We start from the raw sequence: 19,114 nt of genomic DNA, 5'->3' as shown, positions 1-19,114 counted from the left end.
GTCTATGTCTGCCTGAAGTCTTGTGAATTTGGAACTTTTTATATCTGAGCACTCTGCTATAAAAAGGATATAAAGCTACCACTATGGAAGTGGAAAGCATGGACTCACAAAATGAAGCGGAGCAAGGAATAAACGCAGGACAGAAAGGCGCAAACAACTTTTTTGCTACGTACCTGTTAACATCATAAGTTGTCTGCGTCTTAGCTGCTGAATTGTGTATGCCGACATGGACAGATGAAATAAACAAGCAGTGATGTTTTCACTTACATGGTGGAGAGTGCCGCTCTATTTATTTTTTTCTGGATTCTTATACTACTGAATTTATTAGAGCTGAGCACCCCACCTAGAAGTTACTTCACTTGCCCGCACTATAGCCTGCCAGCAATTTGGGATGACACAGAGCTAAAAAAAAAAAAAAGAAAAAGGGGGGGAGAAAAAATTATTTCTAATAATAATAATAAAAGAAGAAACAATAATACAAACAAGTATTGATGGTTGTAATAGTAGTACTCGACACTCAGTGTAGTACATATAATATCAGACCTCTAAAGGAATATGCAAAGAGTTAAGTTTTATAGAGTAATCAATAATTACATCACCGGAGCCATAGGTACAAGAACTGTCACTAGTTCCTGATGGACTAAGTAATTTTAATCCTAATGTGTTTAGATCCTGCCAGGACGATGTCCCCTCTGCTGCGAGCAGGTCCCTGGTAGACTTTAATATTGCACAAACCTTGACATCTCTTATAACTTCATTTACATTCTGCTGTCATTGTAAGTTGAATGATGTAACGCTGAGATGTGTCGGTCCCCGGGCTTATGGGACTCTAAATTGTTCTGCTTTCAAGTCCCCTGCTTTTCGGATTTCCTGTTTACCAAATTGCTGTGCATTTTAAGCAGATGTTTTAACTGAATTGAGGGAAGTCTGCTGAGACTCAGCAAATGTTATGTATCAGGAAAACTCAGAGTAATGACATTTAAGCGCAGATTAATACACACCGTTAGCAAAGGCAATTGTCTGCCAAAACTTTACCAAAGTCACCGTGTACATTACAACTAATGCCTAGGACTTAATGGGTTGGGAAACCGTCTGAATCACCCAGTGGCTGAGGAAGATGCACCCTGGAAACTGATGAGATCTTATAGTCATGTTTCTTTTTAAAAAATTCTTATTGTAAGACGAGGGCAGATTAGATGGACCTGGTGGTCTCCTTCTTCCAACAGTTTTCTATGTTTGCTCATCCATTTTCATGACTCCACTTTGCCAACACAGGCAACATTGGGGGAGGGGGGAGGCAAGCTTAAAACAGCCCCCTACTTCCCAGGGTTCCCATACCACCAGCAGTAGTTGCCTTTTTAGTGCCAGTACCAACCAATTAGTAGTAGTAGTACAGTATAGAACATGATGGACAAGTAGTAGTGGTGGTAGTAGTAGTATGGTATAGAACATGATGGACAAGGCTGTGTCGGGGTAGTGGTAGTAGTAGTGGCAGTAGTAGTAGTAGTAGTAGCAGCAGTAGTAGTAGTAGTAGTAGTAGTAGTAGTAGTAGTAGTAGTAGTAGTAGTGTTAGTAGTAGTAGTAGTAGCAGCAGCAGCAGCAGTAGCAGTAGTAGTAGTAGCAGCAGCAGCAGTAGTAGTAGTGGTGGTGATAATAATAGCAGCACTGTATAGAACACAATAAACAAGGCAAGAGATGTGTGGCTGTGTATGGATAGCAGTAATAGTAGTAGTTGTAGTAGTAGCACTGTATAAAACACAATGTACAAGGCAGGAGATTAGCTGCTGAGTAGTGATATTGGAAGGATTGTTTAGAGATTCCTCTAAAACAAAAACAAAAAAAAACTCATACAGTACGATTGGTTTAATAGCCAAATTGTTGGGAAATTCTGAACAAATTTTATTTACACCAAAGAGATTTGATCATCTCTCCTTTGCAGTTATCTGATATCAGCTCCCATCCTCATTTAAACCTGAATTTTGTATTCCGCCCGGTCCTATAAATGATCAATGACATCACTACTCCTTCCCAGAAATCCCTGGATTCGCTCTTAGTTTAGTAACAGCTGCCTGGGCTTTTCTAACATTAATGTGAAAGCTGCTCATCTTGGCCCAGGCAGCACAATAGACATTTCAGCATTGTATTTACTTTTTACCTACTAGTGGAGATCACTGAATTCAATTTCATTATTGGCTGTAAAATAAGATAGTGTTTTGCCAGTGGGGGCACAGACCGAAAAAAGAAATAAAAATTAAAGTTACAAAGATGATATGTTTTGGGTTCCTAATATTCGGTGTTCCTAATAGTGATTTATTTGTAATATATTAATGTCTATTGACTTTCTGAACTAATATCTAAACAGAGAACTGAGCTAATTACTTCCGTTATCTGGCTGATACAGATTCATACAAGCGGGTCGAGATTATGTTGTCGGGCATTAAAAGCAATTAGCGAAAAGGCAACGAAAAAGACAACAATTTTATTATTCATCAGTTATCAATGAATTTTTTTTCGACCGAGCACCAGCCATCCTTTTTATTGTTTTTTGCACAGCCGACGTTGTGTTTTTTATGGGTTGTTACTTTATAACAATAGAAAAGTGCTATTGTTTACAACACAATAAAAACTAATGGCAAGCAGAAAGTAAAGCCGGTTGCCATAGGGATCCTTCTCAACCAGTAAAACATTGAATTATATTGCCTTTTTTTTCCAGCAGGCTTGACAGCTAGGATGATAATCACTGCACATAGCTGGAACTCAACGGAAACCAACAATTATAACACATTTTGACATAATGGATATCAGCTTTATAACATTTTTTTCCCTAATGTGTCTAACTTATAAGATTATTTTCTCCGGTTTGGTGCACGTCTGACATTAGATATAATACCAGTTACTCAATAAATATAGTTCTGTGTTGATATAATATTCTATAATACTGTAAAATTCATAGAAAAGAAAAGTTCTCTTTAGAAAGTGTGGAAAAAAATACTTGCGTGAGCATAACACACAATTTTCTTAAAGTGTACCTGTCACAATGGGCCACTTCTTAATCGGCGGTGAGATCCATTGCTAATCCGGGAAGTTCAAGACACCATGGATATGGTGACACAATGAGGTGGTAATGTGCGCAATCCCTATTGGATTCTAAGGGAGTTGCGCATATTACAGTCTCATTGCATATTTGTATCCATTGAGACCTAAACTTCTGGATTACCAATGGATCTTGCCACTGACCTTGAAGCGGCTCATTGTGACAGGGTAAATTCACACAGGCGGATCCGCCGGGAGTCTCACGCACAAAATCCGCAGCTAATCCGCAGCTAAACCGCAATACACGTATTAATAATAAGAAGAATAATACATGTATTGCGGATTAGCTGCTGATTAGCTGCGGATTTCCTGCGTGAGACTCTCGGCGGATCCGCCTGTGTGAATTTACCCTAAGAGGAATGTTTGGGTTAGAGAACAAATTTTCCGGTTATGTGTCACCCAGGGTAAGTTTAGCCCTGGTGGTTCCAGCCACAGTTAGTTCCTAGAACTTTTGACATGTCTTAGAGCTGTGTCCAAAGTTTTGATAAATTTCTAGTCTGGGTGTTCAAGTCCTCACTAGAGCTAAGGGGTAGAAGTGCTCGCTAAGCATGCTCTCTCCGCACTTTTTCCTCATGGCTGGAGAAAAACTTCCGTAGTTACTGAATAGGAAAGGCTAACAGTACTAAGAAATGAAGTTTGGTCTGTCCAAGTTTGGATGCCGCTGGGTGGTCCACAATCCCAGATATGGGCATGCAAGCTTGAAGAGAGTAATCTAACAGCATCTGTATTATGATTAAATTTCAAGCTTTAATTCATATCAGGTACAGCAGATCCCAGTCATTGATTGGCTGAGCAGACTGTCCATCAACTGGGTCATAACGTTGGCTCTGATTGATATCCTGGAGCCCGGCAGGGGTCCCTTAACACTAATCTATCGCTGGAGAGGCACAGGGAGAGGTGGGTTGGTGAGGTTTGTTATTTTCCCCACTGGCCCTGCATTAAAAAAAAAAAAAAAATCCCGTAGCCGGACTTCTCCTCTAAATGAGATGTCTCTGCTGACCTTCTTCCAGTTTGTGCAGCAAAGCTGTGATGAAACATTCCCTCATTAAACAGGTGTCCATTTATGGTCAAGGATGGTTCATCTTGACCATCCTAATATTTCCTTTCTTATTCCCTTGGGATAGATATATGTTTATTGCAGGCAGGTTGACATTCATTGGCTATGTACAAACAACCTAACTTTTAGATTAAGAATGGACGCTGATTGCAATGAAATCAGCGTCCGTTCTTTACTGCATGGGTGGCATTGCACTCAAGTCAATGCAATGCCGCCCGCTGTGTCCGCACTATGTTATGTTAACACCCGTTCTTTAGAATAATAATATACCTGCCAATTATTTAGGGACACTGTCCAGTAACCAACGTCCGGAAATAGTAGCTGTTCACACAATGTAATGTGCAGCAGTGGGCGCATATTACATTCAAGTGGCTAATTGATTAGCAAGCACCCCCTGATGATGCCCGCAGGTCAATGTTAAAAAAGAACATTCCTCCAGTCGATACAGGGCTGCAGGAACATCCTAATTGCAGCCCGGCAGCCCACAGTTTAACAGTATCCGTTGCTATGCAACAAACACTGTTAAACGTAGTGTGAACATAGCCATTTACTGAAGATTTATCATCCACATCTGCTGGAAGTTTTTCCAAGCATCTACTACTCTTTTATAAAGATGAGCGAACCAGCCGGATTTCTGGTTCGTATGAATCAGAAATCTCGGCGGCTGACTCCCGCTGTCTGCTCCTTCCGTGCAGCGGGTGGATACATCGTAAGGAACGCCTGGAAAACTGGGATACAGCCATTGGCATTGGCTGTATCCCAGTTTTCCAGGCGTTTCTTACGATATATCCACCCGCTGCATGGAGGGAGCAGGCAGCGGGAGTCAGCCGCCGAGATTTCTGATTCATACGAACCAGAAATCCGGCTGGTTCGGTCATCCCTACTCTTTTAGTAATAATGCTTCCAGAGCCTTGATAAAGTTGATCGCTCAAGTCTACAATAGGAGGATAGGTCTCAAATTTGGACCCTTCCCTATATCTTTAAATCTCTGGTTCCACCCTTAAATAGTATAGTCCTTTCATATATTTTACAAAATATTTGAAAAGCGCTTTGAGGCACGATGTACAATATATTCATATGCAAATACACAAGAAACAAAAGTCCTTTACTTAAACGATGGTACCAATTAAACGCTCTTCATAAGGATTACACTTATATAATACGTCTGTCAATCCCAATTCTATTTGACAAATCACTGCAGATCCGTACATCACGGTGACATCATACGAATGAGCTGTCACCGAAAAGAAGCCTTAATTGTTCTCACCATCACTTCCTGTCCTTCAAACTTTTCTTCCAGATTTCTTAACGAAGAACATCTTTTTTTTTTTTTTTAATAGAATTGTTGCTAAAGGAAAGGAAGAGTTTCCCACAGAGGGTTTTCAGACGGGTACATATTCTTAAATTGATATGTTTTCTAATGTTTAAGCTTCGGCAGGAATACTTAAACAGATTTGCTTGGTATATCTTTGAATAACAAGTCAACTGGTGAAAAGTAATTTAAAGTGTTGGATGAAAGTCAGATCTTGTTATTAGGCAAGTAACATTGGCATCAGAATACTAATTTGCCGTGGAGATGCCTGTGGTTAACTGGACACTTTTGGCAATTAGGTCTCGAATGTGAATTTAAGTCCAATAAAACGGAGAAAATATATATATGTATCCCCCCAACCTTCCATTAGTTTATTATTTTTTTGTTATTATCAGAGGCTTTTATGAGAGCAAACTTTTTATGTTGTAGCACAGCTCCATTATGACATGACAGCAGTAGGTCCAGAACCATCTCCTTTTTTTAGCAGATGATATTCATACGCTATAAAAGCTCAGGGATATCTTGTCGCCTCTCGTAAGTTGTTTTATGGCGGTGAAGGTTTTACTTTGTTTTCCTTGTTGCATTGTCCCTCAAAAAGTGGATTAATCATCAAGAACGAGTTTTTACCATCAATAAAAAAAAGTCAGAAACTATACAGTAAAGTGTTTTTTTTCCCCTCAATTATTATTATTATTATTATTTTTTTTTAATTATTTGGTAGAGTAGCTTATTCCCATTTATTTAAAGAGAAACAAAGGCAATTTTTTTTTTTTTTTAAATAAACTGATATCAGAAAGCTGTACAGATTTGTAAATTAATTCTATTTAAAAATCTTAAGTCTTCCAGTACTTATCAGTGTTATGATCGCGCCAGAAAAGGCATCAGTGTCACCCTCTGCGGTGAAGATCCGACCTCTGCGCCAAAGACTGCTCTTTTGGCATTAGTCCGTTCCTGGTTTTATTATGTTCTTTGCTTATGTCTTCTGTGATCCGGTCCATGTTTTCTCAGTTCTCCCTGCACTTTCCTTGCTATGTTCTATTCACTAATTGTCTCTGCTGTGTTCTGATTGACAGGTCTCTTCACCTCTAGCTTTCTGTGATTCTCTTGTGTGTTTCTGCTGCTCTACCTATCAGCTTGGAGTCTGAGACTTCTGTTCCCTTATAGCTTGGTCTCTCCCTTCACTCTGGGCTCTTGATAGCTTTGTCCAGCTGGTCTGTTCAGCTAGATCCAGCCTTTGTCATATTGTCTGGTTTTCTGATCCCTTTGCAATCCTTTTTGCCTTTTGTTGTCTTTTGGTTCTGTTTACCTTGCTTAGTCCTCAGTGTTCCTTGCTTAGTCCTTAGTTCTTCTTGCTACTATCTCTGGCTTTTGGTTCTCTGTTTACCTTGTTGCATCTCTGGCTTTCGTCCTCCATTGGTTTGGTCACTGGTTCCTCGCTGCCTTCTTGGTCCTGTCCTTCTGTGTGACTTTGCCTTGTCTACTGTCATTGTACCTTGTTCGCCTGCACTGTGTCTTGTCTGTGTTTTGCACTTACTGCAGCGTAGGGAACGCCGCCCAGTTGTGGACGATCATTTAGGACCTGCACTGCAAGTAGTTAGGGACAGTGTGGGGTTCTTAGCCAAAGGGCCCACTTGTCCTGTGTCTCTTTGTTCCCCGGGGCCCTGACAATCAGCTGCTGTATGGTCTGCAGGAAGGGGTGTATTCATTCAGGTCTGACACTGTGCTCTCTGCTGCCATCTCTCTCCATGTCAGGAAATGTTAAGAGCAACAGTATATCCCCATAGAAAACCTCTCCTTCTGTCATGTACAGAGATGCCAGCAAAGAGCACTGTGTCAGACTGGAAAGAATACATCACTTCCTGTAGGGCATACAGCAACTGATAAGTACTGGAAGACTTGAGATTTTTAAATAGATGTAAATTACAAATCTATAAAACTTTCTTAGACCTGCTGATTTAAAAGAAAATTCATTTTGCTGGAGTTCCTTTTTAACCTTTCTCACCATCCAGAGTGAATAGGTAACAATGGGGGCTTATTTATAGCACTGCAAGTGTATGGGCAGATTGGTTGTACTTATAAAATCACTTAGATGCTTGTGATTGTCACTCACTACACCATGGATCAGACAAAACTCAAATCCTTAAAAGTTAAAAAAAAAAAAAAAAAAAAAAAAAGTTTCAGTAAATTTAAGTGCACCTACCACCAAAAAAAAAGAAAAAAATTTTGACATGTCGTGGAGACAAGTTTTTATTTTTAAAGGTTTGAGTGATCAGGAGAACGAGCTGGGAGAAGCCTATGTTGTCAAATGTCTCTCTTCCATCTATGTCTATGTGAGCAAGACAGCCCCATAGATTTACATTATGTGGTCACCTCGATAAAGTAGTAAGAGCTCAGTGAGAATGCGCAGAGTGAACAATCAGACTCCCGCTGATAATTTTTTTTTTTTATATGGTCTCTATAACATGTACATGTAGAATAAAATATACACATCAATTTCTAGTTGGAAATTCTACCTTGTGGAACTCTTTGCTGTACCATCAATATATTCCGCAGGACTGTACATCACCACCAGCATCTTGGTCCAAGTGGGACGTCTAATTAGCCTTTGAGTACATCTCTTCTGGACTATGAGAGAAAACTCTTCACGCAGGGAGAACATGCACAATCCATGCAGAGGTTGTCTTCATTTGGAACTCAGGACCCCATTGCTTCATAGGAACTACGTTAACCATTGAGTTAATGCTGATGGGGTCCCAGTGGTTTACTAAAACAGGTTTAAAAACAAAAATCACAATATCATTTTAGATGGCCGTCGACAATGACAGTCGCCAAATCCTGTGTCGTGAGCATAGCCTTTGGAATACATATATGTCATTTTTAGGTTAGGTAACTTCCTCAAGGATTATGTTTTTTTTCCTACTATTGATCTGGTTTTATTTCTGAATTGTTGCGTGTGGCATGATATTGCACACATTCCTGACATTGCCCACAATCCTTTGTGCTTGTATGTGAAGGAGACAAACTGCTATTACTTCCAGTATAAGGCTATGTTCACACTCAATAAGAGACCAGTTGTTCTGTGACCCGGCCGGTCTCTGAAAAGATCATCCCCACCGGTATTGCAGTACCGGCCAAATAATCATTTCAGCTGCTGAGTTCTGATGTGGGCCCATCCGTGCGCTCCCGCATCAGAACTCCCCACAGCACACTATGGAGCGTGCAGCCGCAGCCGCTCGCTCCATAGTGTGCACTGACATGGTTTTCTGCGGCCGCTATTAACTGAATGTCAGTTTTCTACGGCGCCACAAGAGATCCTGGCCGGAGCGTATACTATGTGTATACACTCTGGCCAGGATTCCATAGAACATAAGGCAACGTATCTATTCGTGAAAAGAAAAAAAATACGTTGTGTGAACATAGCCGAAACTAGAGATGAACTAGGCATGTGTGACTATCCTAGCGAATTTCATAGGGTGGACGCACTTATCAAAACATTGCAGGCACATGAAGGATTAGAAAGTATACATCTCTTAAACAGTACATTATCAGAAATACTTGAACATGTGAAATGTATTTGAATTTACATAATTTGTCGTTTTAGACCAATTTATTCTAACCGGAAACCCCTCTAAACATAAAACAGAATTTGAGATTTTTTTTCCATTTTGCAATAACAAGCAATGCCAACACATAACAGCCCAACATATGCTTAGAGGAGACTCCTTTGGTATTTGCCAGGTGAATCTGGATCTATTGATATGATGGGCATGTGGACAGTCTTATCTATATAATAAATACTTATAATCAATTTTTTTTTGTAAGCTAATAAAATAGTTAAATCCATAAGAAGAAAGAACTTCCAAGACCTGAAATGGTTTCTACTTGTAAATCCTAAACATTGCTAAAATTTTTAACCTGCCATTTGTTTTGTGGGTTGTAATTCAGGTAATGTGCTTGTTAGTTAAAGCCGGTCATTTTCCTCCCAGTGGTTGGCCGTACACAGCCTTAGCCGGGTGAAGTTTTCCATCCAATCTGGGATATTGTTCACCGGCAATATAAAGAAGTCGGAAAGCTTGTTGGTGTAATTATTCACGAGACATTATGTAGCTGTTGTATCTAGTCGCCGCCGTCTCTTTAATCTTATTATTTCTTATTACAGTTCACAACCGAGAGATCCAGGGCGTGATAGCATTAACGTTATTTGAAGACTACATCTACTGGACAGACGGCAAAACCAAGTCTCTAAGTCGAGCCCACAAAACTTCCGGAGCAGACAAGACCTTACTACTCAACTCTTGGCACACCATATCGGATATTGAAGTTTACCACGCTTACCGACAGCCTGATGGTGATTGTCGCTTTAAGATTTCATTGTATCTGTTGTATTTTTACAAATCTTTATCTTAAGATTCAAATTTACTTTATTCAAGTCTTATTCTGTTAGATCATATGGTGCATGGTAATTTGTCAATGTTTTGTAAGCAATGTTTGCAGTATGTACTTGAGCCTTCGACCCTGGGGAAATGTAGCTACAGAAGAGGAAATTCATAAAAACTGCAAAGTAGAGTGAAACAAACATGAAAACTTTTTCAAGGGGGTCTTCTGGGATTTTGTAAATTTTAGAAAAAAAGTTGAAGAATTAGATGTGTTCCCAATTTCCAATATAGATAGTAGTAAAGTCTGAGTGTTGGTCTCTTGCGGGTATTGGTTGTTCTCATACAGAATGCCCATAGGGGAGTACTATCAAAGGCCGTATCCATCAAAAATTCTCAGAAAAAAACATTGACATGTTGACCAGAGCCGCCAGAGTTTCTTTCCCTGTTCCTGTTGGATGTTATCCATAAGAGATTGATGCATTCCGAGCGTGCAGCATTTAATTACTTTTAGGACTGAGACCATAAGATTGTCATTGAGATGAACATGTATGGATTTCACAGGGCCGAGAACAACAGGTTGTTTATTCAAAACAGGCGCACGGAGGACAAGTACATTTGACAAATTATTAATTTCACATTATGCATCAGTTCAGACCCATTTATCTTAAAGGAGTTTTCAAGGTAAAATGCACTGATGAGCTATCCACAGGATCACTGATCAGCTCCTACCCTTCAAAGTAAGCAAGACCGGAAGCAGTTTTTCTCCGTTCACTGTGTACTGGTGGCAAGGTGTAACTGCAGCTCAGCTCCTGTTCAATTAAATGGGGGCTGAGCTGCATTAAAGGGGTTAGCCGGCACTCCCACATTTTTAACATGTTACTGCCATGCGAGAAATCATAACAAACATGTTATACTTACCTCTCGGTGCTCCCTTATTGTCCCAAACATGCATACAGTAGCTCATAAGTACTGGAAGACCTCTGTCCGTGACAGGTTCCCTACCCCTGATATAGAGGTATATACAGATCAGGGATTGAAAGGGGGCAAGTTTTGAGTGTGCTCGCTGTCCCTTTAAATAGGAACAGGATCTGGTGTGCACACCCTACAGGCCAGGAGTGGAATGACAGCAGGACAGGGAGCAGCAGCATGGCACTGACAGCCACAGTAGCGCCAGACACAGAAGCAATAGGAAAATATCCCCATTAGGTCTTTCCGTAGCATTTGGAGCTTTGTAACAGAAAAAAAGAAAAACACCTATATGCCTAGGAGAATAATATACAATGAAACTTTGGAAAATGACACTCAGTACCAAACTAGTATTAGATAACACCTATATAGTACTGTGTATCCTCAATCCCAATCATGAATGACTCAAGATTCAAAGTTAACAAAACTTTATTTATTCCATTACAAAAAGAAAAAAACATAAAATCAAGACCTAGGAGGTGGGAGACCCCACTACTGGGACAAGGGTAACCAATGATCATTTAAAGTGCATGTGCATATTATGCACATCCACTTTAAGGCTATGTTCACACTACGTATTGGACCGGCCGTCACGGAAGGGCCGGTCTCTGCAAAGATCATCACTGCAGTACCGGTTGGATGATCTTTCCTACCGCAGTGTTCTGATGCGGGTGCATCAGCGCGCGCCGGCATCAGAACTTCACACAGCACACAATGAAGCTTGCGGCCGGAGCCGCTGGCTTCATTGTGTGAACTGACAGGCCTTTCTGCGGCCGCAATTCACTGAATTGCAGCTGCAGAAAACTGACATGTCAGTTCTTTGCGGCGCCGAATTGGGATCCCGGCCGGAGCGTATACTATGTATATATGCTCTGACCGGGATCCCACAGCAGATAAAGCAATGTTCCACACAGTACAAAGTATGGCCGTTGTTGCCGATTGCCACTTTAACGTAGTGTGAACATAGCCTAAGGCTATGTTCCTTGCGATCAGCAACAACGGCTGTACTTTTTACGAAAGTATACATTGCCTTGTCTTCTATGGAATCCCAATAGCGGCCAAAGAAAACTGACATGTCAGTTGTTTGCGGTGCCGCAAGAGATCCCGTCCGGAGCGTATACTATGTGTATACGCTCCGGACGGGATCTCTTGCGGCACCGCAAACAACTGACATGTCAGTTTTCTTTGGCCGCTATTCAGTGAATAGAAAACCCTGTCACTGCACACTATGGAGCAAGTGGGTCCGGACGCGCGCTCCATAGTGTGCAGTGGGGAGTTCAGATGCGGGTGTGCACGGATGCGCCCGCATCAGAACTCTACAGCTGCAAAGATGGCCTAAATGATCATTGGTTACTCTTGTCCCAGTAGTGGGGTCTCCCACCTCCTAGGTCTTGATTTTATGTTTTTTTTTTTTTGTGATGGAATAAATAAAGTTTTGTTAAGAGTTTTGAATCTTAAGTCATTCATGGATACACAGTTAGATGTTATTTTGTAACAGATAAAGTCTTGACTAATATCCTCCCGATCTTCCCTCATTGTCTCTAGTTATCTCACTTATCCTCCGCGCCGGGTAGGAAGCAATCATTTGTAAATTGATAGGTTGCATCCTCACGGCAATGTGGGCCAGCCCATGAAATAGCTGCTTCCGCTGCCGGCGCAGGTGACAGGTCGGCGTTAATTTGGATGTACTATCCGGCAAAGCTGCAGCTAAATTATCAGGCAGGGACGCTAAATTGTCACTTTGAAGTTCTCTCGAGAAGAAATCAAATAAACAGTAACGTTCTCGCAAGAAAGTTCGACATTTTAATGAACGGCTTAAATGGGAATAAATCTCAGCACGCGGCTACGTGTAACCCAGCGCTAATCTTTCATTTGCTGATGGAGTCAGCGTGCAGGTGTCCCCTCATCTGTATGCATCCTGTCTCACTCGATGGGTTCCTAAATGGCTTTTTATGTAGTGTGCGAGTGGCGGTGTGTTATCACAGTATCATAGGAAGCGTTTTATTAACGGCCAGATACATGTCCTTGTCATAATGCATTTGGCGTAATTCTTTATTAGGTCTCTTCTTCTGTTTAAAGCATCTTATTAAAGAATTCAATTAACTTGATACGTGTGGAAATGTGATGGATTATACCATTGTCTTTGTAGTGCCTGACCACCCTTGTAAGATTAATAACGGAGACTGCAGTCACTTATGTCTATTATCGCCCCACCGGTCACACACCTGTGCCTGCCCAACTAATTTTTACCTCGCAGAAGATAATAAGACGTGCCTGTCTAACTGCACCGCCAGTCAGGTGAGTTCTTCTCGGAGGAAATTATATAGTGTATGATGTGTTCTTCTACGTCTTACCTCTTCTTTACTCATTTTCATAAATGCATATTGTATTTTATGTTACTGCATGAAGAGCAACACTAACCAGGAATAAAATCTCCCAACCATTATAATGTTATCAGTATTATAATAGTTATATTCTTGTATATAGGAGCAGTATTATAGAAGTTACATTCTTGTATATAGGGAGCAGTATTATAGAAGTTACATTCTTGTATATAGGAGCAGTATTATAGTAGTTATATCCCTGTATATAGGGAGCAGTATTATAGTAGTTATATTCCTGTATATAGGGGGCAGTATTATAGTAGTTATATTCCTGTATATAGGGGGCAGTATTATAGTAGTTATATTCCTGTATATAGGGACAGTAGTATATTAGCTATATTCTTGTATATAGGAGGCAATTTTTATTTGTATAAAACAAACATAAATACAGAAATACTTTTCCATCAGAATAAATAAATAAATGATCATACAGTATAACTTATACTTGTGCAAAGGAAATTGAAATTATACTAATTATACCTTAAGTGCTTTTTAACTAAAGGGGAAAAGAAAAAGAAGTAAATAATAGCCTCCATGACAATATACAATACAATACATCAGTCCAGATGGACGTTCCTCCATAATCTGATGTTCTCCCCTTTTTTCCTGACCTCTAATGCCTGGATCCACCTGAGCTCTGACAGAATGAGGGATATGGCTTTGCTGTGATTGAATGGCTCACTATGTATGGAGACTCTTGTTCTTGTGTGCCAGTGGTAATACTTGGTCACAGAGATGATCAGATACAGGGTCCCCAGGTTGATGTTATTCCCATTAGATGTGACCCCATAGATGATTTCTGGGTATTTCAGGGACTGTAATGTGGGGATCTGTAGCTTGGTGGATATGTCACACCAGATTTTCCGTCCACCCCAACACTCTGAGATGAAATGATCCATAGTCTCCTCCTGCTGACAACCCAAGGGACACATGCGATCTGACACACTGAGGAACTTTAGATTTCCCCTAACAAAAAGCTTCCCCTGTAATGACAGCCAGGAGATATCCCAGAACTTAGGGGGGAGCCGCGGACCATTGAGAAGCCTCAGACTGTCCTGCAGGGTTGTGGTCGGACAGTCTCTAAGTACAGGCTGTACACTGTAGAAGGTCTTACACACTCTGGAGTATAGATCTTTCCTGGTTTTACTCTCAATGAAACACTTATCTATACTCCATTTCTTGAGACATCGTATTCCGTACTCCAGATACTGGGGAAGGTGTCCAGGAGTCAATCTCCCCCTCTTGAGACTGCCGCCTCGCATCCAAGGTTCTGCAAAAGGCAATATCCAGTCCCTGATACTATTTACCCACAGAGGACTGTTGTTTGAGTCCAGGCAACCAAAATTTACTTTAAGAAACATGGAGTCAAAGAACACCCTTGGATTTAACATATCTAGCCCACCCTCTCTCCTCTGCAGGTAAGTTATCCCTCTTTTTACTGGGTTCAACCTGTTCCCCCATAAGAGCTGGAAGAACAGGCTAAAGAGCCTAGCCGAGAAAGATTCTGGCAAAGGAAAGACGACAGAGACGTACAAGAAGACGGGGACCAGGTAAGTCTTCAGCATTGAGATCCGCTCTCTATAGGTCAGCCTCCAGTTCTTCCACCGCTGAACCTTTATATTTCCGGCATCCAACTTCACTTCCCAATTTAGCCTGGAATTATCGTCCCTCCCGAATTTAACCCCAAGGATCTTAATATGGGTGGAGGCCTTGGCAAACTGCGGCAGATCAAAATCTGGGTCTTTATTCAATGTCCAGAAAGCTTGACTCTTCTCAAGGTTGACCAGAGACCCTGAGGCCTCCGAGTAGCTTCTGATGGCTGCAGACAACATCTCCACCTCACGAGGCTCAGATATCACTACAGTCACATCATCCGCATAGGCAACAACATCCAGGGGCAGGCAATGGGGGACCGGTACCCCCTGAAAACCACACCGCTGCAGCGATCTCAGGAATGGATCGATAGCAAACACATACAGCAGTGGACTCAGTGGGCAACCTTGTCGCACCCCTGCCTCAACCCTGAACGTGCCACCCCGCCAACCATTGATCAGAGGAAAGCTCTCAGCCTCACAATACAAAGTTCTCAGCCAATCTATGAATTGTCCGGGAATACCGTACTTTGATAAAGTGGCCCATAGATATGCATGATCCACTCTGTCAAAGGCTTTAGCCTGGTCAAGACCTACAACATATCTCCCACACCCAAGGGCTTTACATCTCTCAAACATCTCCCTGATGGAGAGCACCGCTCCAGAGATGTTCCGCCCTTGTACCGTGCCATACTGACAGCCTGCCAACAGTGCTGGGGACAAACAAACTAATCTACAGAACAGAATTTTTGCCAGAATCTTCCTGTCGACATTCAAGAGGGCAATTGGCCTCCAGTTCTTGATGTCGCTAGGGTCTTTACCTTTAGACAGCAGAATCAACGATGAGACCCTCATGGATGGAGGCATCAGGTGATTTTCTAGACAATTCCTATATACATCCACGAGGATTGGAGCCAAGAGATCTCTGAATTTCTTATAAAATTCTGCTGTAATACCATCTGGACCTGGTGCCTTCTTCAGATGTAACTTATCAATGGCCTCTTTGACCTCCTCCACCGTTAGTTCTGCTGTCAAAGGAGAAAAGTCCAAATCATTAGTATCAGGCACTGGAGTTGCCTCCAAGAATTGGGTCACTTTTTCCTTATCCAAAGCCTTCCTCTGAAACAAGTCAGTATAGTAAGATCTCACGACCCCCAAGATACCCTCCCGCGATTCCTGCAAAACACCCTGGGAGTCAGTGAGACCCGAGATTAATTTCTTTGCCACCCGCTCCCGGCAATTCTCATAGGGATCAGGAGACCCTAAGGACCCATAATCCCGTTCAACCACCAGGGAGGTATACCTACTGTACTGATACTGGCTCATCTCAGATTTCAGCCGGTCAATCCTTTGTTGGTCACCCCCACCCACCGAATAGAGTGACTCCAATTCTTTACGCAGTCTTAGATACTGGCCATACTTACTCTTCCCTCTCTTAATAGACAGTTTCTTCAAGAGGGAGCAGATCTCCTCCTTGACATCCTCCCACCAGTCAGCCATACTGTCATAAAAATCCACTCTCTCAAGTTGGTTCTGGAGGAGGGAGTGAACACAATTCTGGACATAAACGTCATCCAGGAGGCTGGAATTAAGTTTCCATAACCCCCTACCAAGATCTGGGCGTTTAGCGACTCCCAGACAGAAACACAAGGCCAGGTGGTCGGAGTATGGGACGGCTTTCTCACTCATCCCGCTAACAGTTTCTGTAGGATTCACGAACGCCAGATCTATTCTACTCCTCCTGTCACCACAGCAATATGTGAATTTTGGCCTCCTTCCACCCTGTGCAAAGACATCACTCAGACCAGCCTGCAAAATGATGTTGTTAAGGACTGTAGAGTCCCTGGCCACAGCTCTGCCGGAGGACCTGTCACCCGCTGACCGGGCAACGTTAAAGTCTCCAGCTAATACAACGGGAATAGAAGTAAACAGGTATGGCTTCACCTCATTAAGGACATGGATCCTTTCAGTCACTGTCTGTGGGCCATAGATGTTAATAAGCCTGAGCCGTCTGCTATGGACAGTGACCTCAAGGACCAGACACCTCCCCATAACAACCTCTGTCATCCTATGTACAGTCACGTCAGTGGTGTTAAACAATATGGCTACTCCCGCATAAGGCTCTACAGCCAGCGACCAAAAGGACGGACCAGACGTCCAATCTCTCTGGGCCTCAGACAACAGTCCAGATGACGTTAGACGTGTCTCTTGTAAGAAGATTACATCAGCATTCAGGTGTTTCAGATGGTCGTATACCGCATGTCTCGTCCTTCTTACTTTTATGCTGTTGGCATTACTGGAGATGATGTTTAAAGTGAACCCAGCCATGAGAAGACAATAGAAAAGGACCATATTAGTGACTGCCATCATCACATGTCAGAATCGCTGTCTCTACCTCCAGTCTCCATATCTGACTGTGTCGGAGTCTCTATAGTGGGGGTTTTCTTTTTTGTGCGGGGGAGCCCTGTGTCCTCTTCACACTCTTTGTCAATCCTTTCTAGCTCCTTCTCATAGTCACCATCTGATTCCGAGAGAACATCATATCTATTAGATAAGACCATGACTCCATCACCGCTAGTGACTGGTTTCTTGGCCCTCTGGCCTGCACTGGGACTCTCCTCAGGTTTGCGGGAGGACGGGTCTTTTTTCTTCCTCTTATTGCTCTTAATTTCCTCAAAAACAGATGGTGACTTAGAGGAGACTGTCTGTGTCGGCTGTTGGTCTGAGGTGGCCTCTATGGGTGCTTGTACCCCCTCTGTGCGTCTCTGTACCCCCTGTGTGTGTGCTTGCACCCCCTCTGATGATGGACCTGGATGTACATTATCTGACCCCTGCTGGACCTCCTGTCTGGTCAGTATTGTCCCTGAAATTAGAGCCTCCTCCTCTAACACATCTGTCGCTGCCAGCAAGTCCTGGTCAGGGAGATCTCCACATATGTTGTGCCAGGCATCTGGGCATTCCCTGTGCGGGTGGCCAATCCTACCACATAGGTTACAGCGGATGTTCTTGCAGGTGGAACTGACATGGCCGACCTCCCCACACAGGTTGCACCTCAGCACCGTGCACACACTCGCCACATGACCAAGTTTACCGCACTTGAAACATTTCCTGGGCTGACCGGGGTAGAAACAGACCCCCTTCTCCCTCCCAATAAAGAAGGAATTGGGGAGATGCAGCGTGATATTATTGTGCTGCCGTAGTTTCACCAGTGCCCGCCACCCTCCAGTCCAGATACCATCATCGTCACGGGCTTTGGTGAGGTCAGACATGAGGTCACAGTGTCGCCTGAGCCATACCACTATATCCTGGGGGGGAACAGACTCATTCCAGAAGATTATATTTACCGTGGCCGTATCGGGCTTAGAAATGGGAATGAGAATGAACTTATTCCAGCCCTCTGTGTCCCTAAACCTTGGAAACTGCGCCCAAAACCGATCCAGACTGGACATGAGCTTAAAGCTAACGTCATAGCCCTGTCTGTCTGGAAGGTTTATTACGGCCAGGATGTCGGCTGGTGTAAACCCCATCTGGTGGCACAGGAGCTCCCGGATGACTAGTCTCCTGGCAGGGAGGTCTTCCTTGTTGCCCTTATGCTTGAACCTTACCACGTTCCTCCTCTTAAACGCCTGGCCGGTATAATGGGCACTGGGGGTGAATGATGGAGCACCCCGACTCCAGGCGTTTCTGGGGGGTTCCTGATGGGGGGCACTCTCAGGGGGTTTAGGGTGAAGGTCTGTACTAGAGGGGGCAGCCTCAACATGTGGGGGGCTTAATGGGGGGAAATCACATGCAACATTATTTTCTATCGCCACCACCCCATCTACCATAGCATCATCAGATGGTTCCATCTCCCACACAGACTGTGTATCCCCTCCAACCCCTGACCCCTCAGCTACACCATGACCACCACTACTGTCCACAGTCTGACACCCAGATGATTGTCCACTGTCCTGCTGCTGTGCAGTGTTGGCTGGGACTTGTGGTGCCGATGATGCTTCTCCTGGGACTTGTAGTCCATGTGCTGCTGTCTGAGGGTCAGACACACCATGATCACCATTACTATCCACAGTCTCACACAAAGATGACACTCCACTGTCCTGCTGCTGTGCAGTGTTGGCTGGGACTTGTAGTGCATGTGCAGTCTGAGGCATAGTTTGTTGCTCAGGGACAGCCAGAGATGTTTTTGGCTGTTGTCTCTGCTGATGTTTCCCCTCCTGGAACACAAAACTTGGGGCCTGCAGGATGACACGGGGCCCTCGCTGGGACATAGACGCAGTGTCTGAGGGTCTGGACTGGGATGATAGAGTCTGAGCTTGGGCAGCAAAGCGTTCCTG

The 19,114-nt window shown here is 43.0% G+C and overlaps 1 protein-coding gene across 1 annotated transcript in view; it reads left to right on the top strand.

The window, feature by feature from the left end:
• Positions 1–19,114, top strand: part of LRP1B (LDL receptor related protein 1B) — a 631,601-nt gene that overhangs the window by 480,173 nt on the left and 132,314 nt on the right. Inside the window, exons 59-60 of the mRNA XM_069982660.1 lie at positions 9,622–9,810; positions 12,954–13,102. Of these exons, the coding sequence (XP_069838761.1) occupies positions 9,622–9,810; positions 12,954–13,102 (338 nt within the window). The remainder of the gene's footprint in view (positions 1–9,621; positions 9,811–12,953; positions 13,103–19,114) is intronic.

This window comes from Dendropsophus ebraccatus, chromosome 9 (assembly GCF_027789765.1).
Source record: "Dendropsophus ebraccatus isolate aDenEbr1 chromosome 9, aDenEbr1.pat, whole genome shotgun sequence".
Taxonomy (NCBI): Eukaryota; Metazoa; Chordata; class Amphibia; order Anura; family Hylidae; genus Dendropsophus; species Dendropsophus ebraccatus.
The sequence above is the reverse complement of the archived record's forward strand: the minus strand, read 5'-3'. Positions and strand labels throughout refer to the sequence as shown.